Below are 11,343 nucleotides of genomic sequence, written 5' to 3' on the forward strand. Positions count from 1 at the left end.
ATTGAGTACTTTGATTAGAACCCGAATTCAAAAATGTTGCAATATATATTCAAACTCTTAATAAAAGTTATGAATTAATTAAGGCTCCTGAAGAGCTCAGAAAATTATTAAATGCTAGAATATTGGATTTAAAAAGAAATGACCTTGGTAAATGAAAATAGTGTCTCGAGCTCCAGATCGAATACTATATTAGTAGAATTTGTATGCCCCAACGGTCGTTTGGTCTGTTGGCACTAAGAATGATTACTTTCCTTCCTAAGAAAGATGGAGGAAATATCTTTGGTCCAAAAGCACCATGTCTTAGTGTAATTGGTGCCTTATTAAATTTAGCACAATGCAGTAGACCGAATATGACATTGTTGATTGTATCATGTAATTTTTTCAATACTCAAAGTATTTTCATAATTATTAATATCTTTTTAGAGAGAATTGTTTCTAACCACTTTATTTAGTGAAACTATATTTTGTTAGTATTACTCTAACCCCAATAGGAATTCAACATATGATGACAATCATATATCTCCTGATAGTTTGGAAGCCATGTTCATACAAGTATTGCCAAACTTCACTCTCTAGAAGATGATATATGAGATATCATTATTTGTTGAATTATTGAGCTAATCAAATTAAAGTTTGTTGTTATCAGGGGGAGCATCTAGCCATTTTGCGCGTTGTACTCTTTTTCTTTCGACTAGGTTTTTGTCTCACTGGAGTTTTCCTAGCAAAGTTTTAATGAGGCAAAGTGCATCCAACATTGCATCATTGATATTACAAAATGTTGCATCCAACATTGTATCACTTTGGTTTTGTCTAATTCAATGTAAAATAGGAGACCTTAAGTACTTATTCTGATCATCCAAAAGCTTATAAATAGAGACTTATGTGAATGAAAAATATACTCTGATTCCTCCCAATTCTCTCTTATGTTCTCTTATTATTTTCTTAGTTTTATAACACAAACAACTATTCTTCCTTCAATCTTTATTCGGTCGAACTGCTATTCTTCTTTAATTTGTAATTTTCTCTATTAATTAAGTTGACGTGGTTTTTTAATACATCCATATTAATTAGGCCAATCAATACGGAATTCAATTTGAAATTCAAGTAAGAAGCTTTATAATTAGATTTAGATGCCCCGAGACAAACGCAGATGCACCTGATATGACAGGCAATATTAGATACAACAGTACGTCAACGCCTTTGATATTTACACACCAAGTCAAAGCGTCATGCAACATGAGTTCAACTTCAAATGTCCTAAATATTATATCAAATTAGTAATAATTACTAATTATATATATAAATTGAGTTTTCAATGCTGATATCATAGCTTTAGTGTTAAGTTGAGATTAATATATACTCCGAGATTTTGTTTGATTTTATCTATCAACTTGGTGCCAATGGCAGGTTGGTTCGGAGGTTGACTGACAAATACAAATTGAAATTTGAATATAAGAAGCATCATCTTATTAGTGATCATTATTTTGACACCCTATAGAGAAATTAAAGAGCGCGCGTTCTTAATTTCCAATCATTGCAATTGAACAAACCTTCCAATATATTTATTTCTTCAATATATTGCAATATTTCGACACCAATGGAAAAGAAAAGATATATTCTTCAATATATTGCAATATTTCGAAATTAATTTAAAATGGATTTGATCATGAGTCACATTTTGTGGTCTCTCTATCAAATTTTTTTTTTTTTTTGGCCAAGCTCTATCAAATTATTTTGGTTACACATGCATAATGATATATGTCAAGTGAATAATAAGCAGGAAAACTTAATTCTGTGATCAAACAACTCTCGAACATACAACCATTCTTTGATTCTTTGATGCTTGATGTTCACGGGTTTATTTTTCAACTACTAAAATATAGATTCTTCATCATTAGATGTCATTGTATATATAACATGCATAAAGGCACACTGAGACGCACTCACCAAGCAATGCCACTACAAGAAAAGTAGGTATATATTGAATTCAGGGGAACCATGAATAGAATTTCAGGTGATCGATCCGTTACCGTGGCGCAACAGTAGAAACTGTTAGTACTCCATTGTTAGAGCTACTATGATCATGATGAGCATGAGTAGCTACCTCATTACGACCGGCGAATCTTCCGGTGGAGAAGGCGGGCTTTTGTGGTTGGCTAAGAGCCACTGTTTCAGTTTTCAACATTACAAGGGCAGAAGACATGGTTGGCCGGTCATTTGCATCTTCCTGAACACACAACAATCCAACATGGAGATGTCTCAAAAACTCATTACAATCACATGAATGAGCCAGCAATGGATCCATCAGCTCCAACCCTCTTCCTTCATTCCATAATAGCCACGCCTGCATATATATAATCAACAAGATAATATCACTTTTGAGAAATGAGAAGAAATTAATTAAGAACTATATATAATAATTATATATATATATATGCAATTTAATTAAGCAAGCTAGAGAAATTAATTTACATATGCTATGAGGGTAGGAGCACGTGTTATTGGATCATGAAAGCCAGCGTTCCTTCTCCCAGTTATGATCGTAAGCATGAGTACTCCAAACGCAAAAACATCGGACTTCACAGAATATAGTCCTTCCATTGCATATTCCGGAGCCATGTATCCACTAATAATATTCCAATGCAAAAAAATAAATTTAAAAAATATATGTATATATTTATAATCAATATAAATGTTTAGAGACATATATAATTACTAATTAGCTAGTGGCCTGGGGAGTGAAATTGTGTACCCCAGATCGTCTGCTGATGTTTTGGGTGTTGACCATGTGCTTATATCTAAACTTATCTTGTTTTAGACTTTATTTAATTATGTTTTCAATATAAATCTCAAAATGTTTAATCTTTAAATTCAAGACTACATACAAAAAGATTAGAGGATCCTAGCTGGTATATACAATTAATGAGTTTGAGATATTTGGGTATTGAAAATTTAGAAATGAATATATTAAGCTAGCTAGAATGCACACACTTACTAAGTGCCAACTATTTTAGCAGTATTAGCTTCTCCTTCGCTTGCTTCAAAGATCCTTGCCATGCCAAAGTCTGAAATCTTTGGGTTCATGTCATTGTCCAATAATACATTGCTAGCTTTAAGGTCTCTATGGATGATTCTAAGTCGAGAGTCCTCGTGCAAGTAAAGAATTCCCCTTGCAATTCCAATAATAATGTTTGTGCGTCTCCTCCAATCAAGTTGTGCACGTTTCGTTGAATCTGTACAACCATATATCCATCATAATTAGTAAAGATGGTCGATCAAGTAGTCATAGATTAAAATGTTTTTTTGCATTAAAAATATAATTGATGTTAATCCTAGATTGAAGATAAAGATCGAAATGCATGCAGACATGGGGCCAACGCTCTAAATTAATAATCGGTTAGTAATATGATACAGCGCTAATCATTCTTTTGAACTCACTACGTACGTACTCAACGTGATTTTATAATTCGAATGGTTCATGTTTTAGGTCTCATTCAAATATCAATTTTGTAAAAAAATCAACCAAAACATAAATCATTAAGTCATTTGATTATCATCAAAATCATTTCAATTCTTTATCAAAAAAATTGTTTTTGTCCATTTATTTGAGCACAACTAGTTTATTAATAGTTAATTAAACTGATTTATTTAATTTTTTGTAAAATGATGATCTTTTAAATGATGACCCAAAAAATGAATGGTTCAAATTATGAGATTATGTTGTGTAGTGAGTCCAAAAATATATTTGGTGTCGTATTATTTTATTAATTGATTAACTTTAAAGCGCTCCTGATAACATTTGTAGCTGTAATGGTTACAAGTATTTATCTTTACAGCTGATGTCCAAAAGTTTGAGTCTACATCCACAAAATATATATATATATATATATCAAAAATATAAAGAAATTTAGTGAGAATATAGAAAGAAAACAAACCATAGAGAAAGACATCTAGGCTGCCGTTTGGCATGTATTCATATGCAAGGAGTTTTTCGCCTCCATCAATACAAAAACCTGAAAGCCGGACAAGATTTTTGTGTTGGAGTTTCATTATCAGCAGAACTTCGTTTGTGAATTCCTCTGAACCTTGCTCCGAACAGCTTGAAAGCCTCTTGATTGCCACTTTCCTTCCATCACTCAGTGTACCCTAGGATCATTAATTGATTTATTCATTCATTCTTTCTCAAATCATAGATAAAATTAATTACTAATTAATTAGGAAAATGATTCAATTAATAGTGGTGGATTCAGACATGTGCAAATAAAATAATTAATTTGATTGTTAAAGAAATTAACAATGTCATGATACCTTGTAAACAGGACCAAAACCACCTTCTCCAAGCTTATTTGCATCAGAAAAGTTGGCAGTAGCTGCAAGAATAGATGCCAAACTGATATAGGGGTACTCCTGAGCTTTTGGGTCATTTCTTCCTTGAAAAATTTGTTCATGTAACAATGCATTAATACTACTTTTTCCCAAAATTATTTCACTAAATAAATAAACAATTAGGGTGAGCTTTGAAGTAATTAAACTTTTTCCTCATAAGCATTAATAGTAATTCATTACGTACTCTTTCTATTTCTTTTTCTCATTGCAAGACACACACAAGAACCCAAGAGTAATATCGCCAGGCATGCTGATACAACTGTAAGAATTACGATCAACCATATTTTCCTGCCACTACCTGCAATTTGGGAGCAATTTTGTATTCATTAATTTGCCGATTATAATTGACTTTGATAATATTATCTCACTAGATTGTGAATTTGGACCATACATTCAGTTAAGAGTTAATTTAATGAATAGAACAATCCAAATTCACAGTCTGACAAGAAAATATGTTCGATAACAATTATATTTATATCGAAATTGAAGAGATTGATGTATATATACCATCTTAATTTGTAAGTACTTACCATCCTTATTTGAAGTGTTAGACTCAGATGCACCATTATGGAAAGCATACAACTCATACCTCAGAAAGCAACTACGACTCATAAGTCTTGCACCAATGGAGAAATAGTACAATCTCAAGACGTCTTCTCTGGCTCTCTCAAGGCATTTATCACACTCATCTCCAGACAAGTCTCTTGTGCACTGCACAACAAAATATATCGTTTTATCTTCAAACCCTACTTCTCCATCAGCATAATACACCTTCTCATCATGAGCTGAAACATTATTATAAGCCGCTTGCTTAGCGAGCGAGCTCAGCGTCTCACTCACAACAGACTCAAACTTTTTGGGGTCCGAAATATTCTTAAAATTTTCTTCAGCGATGTTGTCTGCTACGTTCAATCTGCCAAGGAAATTCTCATTTGAATAGCGCAATAGGCACATTTCCTCCCACACAATGGCTTCTTTTGATCCCCGACAGAGCGTGGTGATGTCCGATTGCGCGGTGTTTATGCAGTCATGACAGTCTTCATTTATGACATAGTCCAAGCACATGTAGAGACCATAAACTCTATCGGGGTCATTGCCCATGGACGTAGTGTAAAACTCGGAAACAGAAGCGTTTGAAGGTAAAGAAGTGAGTAGATTGCCAAGGTTGTTATGAAAAGGACTGTTATCTGCATAGTAATTGCTAGCGTTTGAGCACATCCAGTATGGAGGGGAAGCATGAGCAAGGTCACAAAGGAGGGTGGTGATGATGAGAAAGCATGGCGAAAACAGTGGAATGGTTTTCATAACACTTGGGAAATAAACCATATTTTGTTTGTATGTCAGTGTTAATTTGCATGCACTATGAATGAACATTAATTATGCATCTACAATCATATATATAGGCACAAGCTAATAACATTTTTCAGAGCCAGAGCTTTAATTCAAGTGACATTGGAAGGAGTGGGCCGGTAAGAGTTTAGGAGGTCTTTGTTATTCTTGTCAAAAACAACTGTTTTTGTCGTTTTCATTTTTAATGTTTATGGATGAAATAATGAATAATTTTTTTGAATAAAATACCAAACGCGGATGAAATAATGAATAATTTTTTAGAATTGAATACAAAACGCCCCCTTAATTTTAATATGCATTTTTCGGAACGCTCTCTGTATTAACCATTGAATTAATTGGTAATTTATTGGAAGACTTGTTAATTTGATAAAAATCACATCATGAATAGGCATCCTAAGACTTTCAAACCCTTATCAACTACTTTGCAAGTCTATTATATTCTATGTTTTAATTATTATTATGTCTTAAGCAGAGTACTATAATTAAGCTTAATTAATCATATGTATATTATAGCTTATCTTTCAGTAGTTTTTTCAAAGTAGGGATGTTTAAGTACTTCTCATACCTACTCTTGACTTATAAACAAAATCCAGAGTCCTGGGAGGATCGAGTCTAACCAATTTGCTGTAGTTTCCTGCAAAGTACGTGTTCTCCCTAGACAATGGACATGTTTATTATCCAGTCCTTGAAGCATGTGTATTTCTTTTTTGGTCAAATTGACACAAGTGTGTTATATAAAAATATATATGTATGGACTAAATATAATAGATACAAGCAAAGACGTACGTCAGAGCCAATAAAAAAATCATCACATGACTCACATTGTAACATGGTGATTTGTGTTCTATATAAAACAAAAGAAATGAAGCTATTTTGTTCCCGGTCAAAAACTAGAAACGAAATTCAATCCTGATCGACCAAAGCGTAGTTTTTCAAACAAATCCAAACAATAAGAGAAACCTAACCAACAAGTAGGCCAGCCCAAACAAAACAAACTTCTTACAAAGCGCAAAGACAAAAGGCCAATACAACAAGTTCAAAGGCCCAATCAGAAAGATAAAACAAGAAAAAAAAAAAGAAAAAAAAAAAAAGCTAACCCTAAAGCATGAAGAACCAGCAGCCACCAACCAATTTGGTGGTTGGTGGAGTGCCACTGCAAGATGGGTCACAGCCACCAAAGTAATCCGACGACAGCACCAATAGCCAAAAGGCCCAAAACTAAAGAGAGACACAAAGAAACCAAAACCCCAACAACAAGTAAAGTAGCCAAAATCTAGACCAACTAGAAAATGTTTGCTTAGTGGAGTGTGCTGTATATGAGTTTTTTTAAACTTTTGTAAAGTTTAAAAGTATTTAATTAAGATTTTGAAGGACTTTAAAAAAAATCCGTAATGGTGTGTTTGGATAGAGAAAAAAAACTTGGAATTTAAACAAAACTTAGTATTTAATAAATTACATGCTCTAATTAATTTTCTTGTTTTGGTCCATAAATATAGAATTTTGTAAATTCTATGTGGAAAAAAACTTGAAATTTGAAAGCTGTAAATTCCAAATTTAAATTCCACCTAAATTGGTATCATTTTCAAAATTTCAATTTTTATATAAAAAAAAAAAAGTCGTGTCCACCCATCACCTTGCCAATTAATTACAATACCACCACCGCCGCCGCCGCCGCTACCATCACCACCACAACCACCGACACCATCTCCGCTACCACCACCACCGTCGCCACCACCCCGCCGCCACCACTACCACCGCCACTGCCGCCACCGTCACCACCACCACCACCACCACCAACACCAACACCAACACCACCGCCACCGCCACCACCACCACCACCACCATCGACACCACCGCCGCCACCACCACCTCCACCTATAAATAGAGGCCTTATGTGAATGAGAAACATATTTTGATTCCTCCCCAATTTCTCTTATGTTCTCTCTACATTTTTCTTTATTTTATAACACGTTATCAGCACGAGCTCTGATATAATTTTTATACAAGCCGATGACAATTGAGAGGCTTTTATTATTAAGAAGCATGAGCTTATGTGCTCAAATTCGATGCTCTTATTTCGATTATTTATTTATGGCTATAGTTTTATATTTCATTATCGGCATGAGTTAGATAGAGCAGCTGCTTGAGTTTAGAAGCCTAAGGTTTTCTCTGACATGATTCCCTCATGTTATTTCATGAGTATTGGTTGATCTCTATTATTCTAATATGGTATAACTGTGAAGCTGCAGTATCCCATCACGTACTATTATTTTGTTATCAGCTTAGAGCAATCTCTTTTTGATTGATCATCTCTTAAATTTATATGTTCGTAAATGGTGATTGTCTATATATGATGTTAATATATTTATATGTATATATGAATTATTCCAAGTGTATTGTATATCATCATGTTCCAAATCATTTACCACGGACTAGGTATTAATATAAGATTGCTTATTTGGATACGTGCTATTAGGAGATAAGCCCAATTTATTTCGATATCTATTTGCTATTCAAGGTACAGTGATATATATAATATTATGAACAGTAGATTTCATAAGTCAGAAGGCTATTGAATCACTTCTACCGATTGGTAGATGTTGAGATCTATTATCACATATTCATGATTTCGTTTGATAGTGCACACTACTACATATGCATCTTCGTTCAATAATTAAGGTGTTAATGATACAGCGCCGGCGAGCACTCGGTAGCGTCGACCCACTGTCGCAATCTGCAGCCGCAATCCGCCATGAAGCGTTTTGCTCCTCCACTCGCCCAGAGTCGCGATCTGCAACCACGACCCACCGCGACTCATCCGCTGCCGCTGTTGGCTGATGGTCTTGTGTTGGTTGTGTTCTTACTGTTTGCAGGTTCCATTCCATGAGGTCGTCGATGATTGCGAGGAACCCATGAGCTCCTTTGTGAGTTTTCTAATTTTGAGAACCAGAAGAGAGAGCACCGAACGAAAAAAAAAAAAAAAAAAAAAAAAACAGTAAAGGTTTTCTTTTTCTTTTACATTATAATATTAGTCTATGAGATTATATACTATTGCCCAACATATATTGTTGCATAGTTTTTTGTTTCATTGGTCGGCACTCGGCAGCATATATTAAATATACTAAAGGATATTTATAAAGTCTATAGGAAGCCAGAAAAGTGGTGATCAACATAGATTAATATATACATATTTTATATGTATGTTATTTTATTGGAATTAACCATTGCAGATCCGAATTAACTCTCTGTAGGAGTTGTTTTATATTTAATTATTTATATGAATAATGAAGGACATGAGTTTCCTCGATCTATATACAATAAATAGGAACCCGAAGTTCCATGAATTTTAATTAAGGACTTGATCGAAGTTCCTTGATCCTATTAATCATAAGGACCTGAATTTCCTTATATGAACACATGGATTATGAAGTTCCTTGTTCTCAACATTATAAGGACTTGAAGTTCTTTGACCTTAATTATTATAAAGGTCTGAAGTTCCTTATCATATGATCCAATCGAAACCTGAAGTTTCCCAATCCAATCGAAACCTGAAGTTTCATGATGATTGGTCAATATTGGAACCATATGCAATGAAGTACACGTTCGATGATAGTGCAAATACAACATATTCGATGATTGAGGTCTTGATATTGTTCAGCACTTGATTTTGCTTTATATATGTTATACACGACGATTATTACATATTATATTAGGACCTGAAGCTCCTTGATTTTGATTAATCATATAATTATACGAAGATCTGAAGTTCTTCCATTTTTATGAGGACCCTAAATTCTTTGGTTCATATCATGTGATCAAATCATAATCTTGAAGTTTCTTATTTTTATTATATATGATAAAGACTCGAAGTTCTTCAATCTTTATTCAATCATGTAATTAAATGAGAACCTGAAGTTTCTCAATCTCTATATACAAATCATGACCCAAAGTTTGTTGATTCATTTTATTGGAACCAGAAGTTTCCATAGTCTATTTTAATGCAATGTTCTACAATTTCTGCTTTAATTTAATCGCTTTATTTATTTTCTTATTTTAATTCTTAACTATGCATTATTATTTTTATGGACCTGTTGTCCTAAACATCGAACCTGAAGCTTCGAGTATAAATTTCATTTTGAACTTGAAATTCTTATTAATGCAGCCTCGACTTTCAAGTTTTGAGCAAATTATTTTGGCATGAAGTTCAAAATATATGATTCTTGTTAAGAACTAGAAGTTCTAACATAGTACAAACAATAGGAAAATAAGGACTTGAAGTCTAAATATGAACCTGAAGTTCAAAGCTCGAACATTTTAGCCTCGGAAGTTTTAAATTAAATTTAAGTTTAAGTTTTGAATCTAGAACCTGAAGTTTCATAAATATGTGAATGTGACATGATGTTCATGTTATGACTCTTGATGAGCAAATATTTAGAACCCGAAGTTCTAACCTACTCCAAATTTGAGGTTTTGGGAATACATGAGAACATATTATTTGTATTTAATTTGCCAATATTGATTGAACCAGAAGTTCAGATCTATAAATTTAGATGTTGTACATTGGTAATTAATGCTTTCCATTATGTACACTAGTTGGCTATATCATTTTCTTTATATAGAACCTGAAGTTCTAAATCTTTGATTTGTACAACGTGAAGTTCCTTATTCCTTGGTTTTACTCAAAACCTGAGAAATTTCAAGTTCTTGAAAAATATGATCAGAACATGTAGTTCTACATTAAACAGTCAAATAAGAACCTGAAGTTCTTTTACATTTTGTTTATTTACTAGAAGTGGATGAAATTTGGAGATGCGATAGAACCTAATATTCTTATGATTGATTAAAATTTGTAGTTCAATGTGCATTACTTAATCAAGTCAGAACTTGAAGTTTCTTGATTTTCATGCTCTATGTTATAGAATCAAATTGAACCAGAAGTTCTTTGATCTATCATTCCATGATTTAGAACTCAAATTTTTCATAACTCCATAATTTTTCTTATGAACCTGAAGTTCTTGATTAAGCAAAAAGTCTTTATTCATATGATTCATTAGAGCTTATAGTTCTATGCTTACACAAAATTCAAGAACCTGAAGTTCTACCTATATTTTGTATAGAAACTTAAAGTTTCATCACTTCAATTTAGAACAAATTGGCATATATGTTCATAGTTGTTCATAGTTAATTTATTGATTCTTATTATAACTTAAAGTTAGATGCTGAAGAATTATTTGAAACCAGAAGTTTCATATACCTACATGTGCATTGCAAACCTAATTATGTTTCGTCTTTATATAACCTGAAGTTATATAAGCATTTTGAGTTTGTATAACCACTCACTCTATTGATTTTTATATATGCACTTATGAAAATTTTCCGCCGTTAGGGGGAGAAATGACCGTTCCTGAAGAACGGCGTGAAATAACATAATATGCATATACTAGTCTTTTTCATACCATTCAATATGGGAATGAAATATGAATGATAATGCAAATCTAGTGAATGCATTTATTTGAAAGCTAGATGCACATATATACAACGAAATTGCAAAGTCACATATGGAAGTTTTATATATGCCAACATGGATTGATGTCCTAACATGGTAGT

General features: G+C 33.1%; 1 protein-coding gene across 1 annotated transcript; it reads right to left on the reverse strand.

The window, feature by feature from the left end:
* Positions 1-2,026: 2,026 nt before the first annotated feature.
* LOC147299144 (cysteine-rich receptor-like protein kinase 25) lies at positions 2,027-5,724 on the reverse strand. Its single transcript, XM_086229604.1, has 7 exons — positions 4,913-5,724; positions 4,567-4,680; positions 4,309-4,489; positions 3,936-4,146; positions 2,996-3,233; positions 2,473-2,626; positions 2,027-2,344 (listed from the first exon to the last, which is right to left on the reverse strand). Exons 1-7 carry the CDS (start codon positions 5,710-5,712, stop codon positions 2,027-2,029), a joined length of 2,016 nt encoding a protein of 671 aa, XP_086085730.1. The 5' UTR covers positions 5,713-5,724.
* Between the last annotated feature and the right edge of the window lie 5,619 nt (positions 5,725-11,343).

Source organism: Dryas octopetala, chromosome 1 (genome assembly GCF_963921425.1).
Source record: "Dryas octopetala chromosome 1, drDryOcto1.1, whole genome shotgun sequence".
NCBI classification, from domain to species: Eukaryota; Viridiplantae; Streptophyta; class Magnoliopsida; order Rosales; family Rosaceae; genus Dryas; species Dryas octopetala.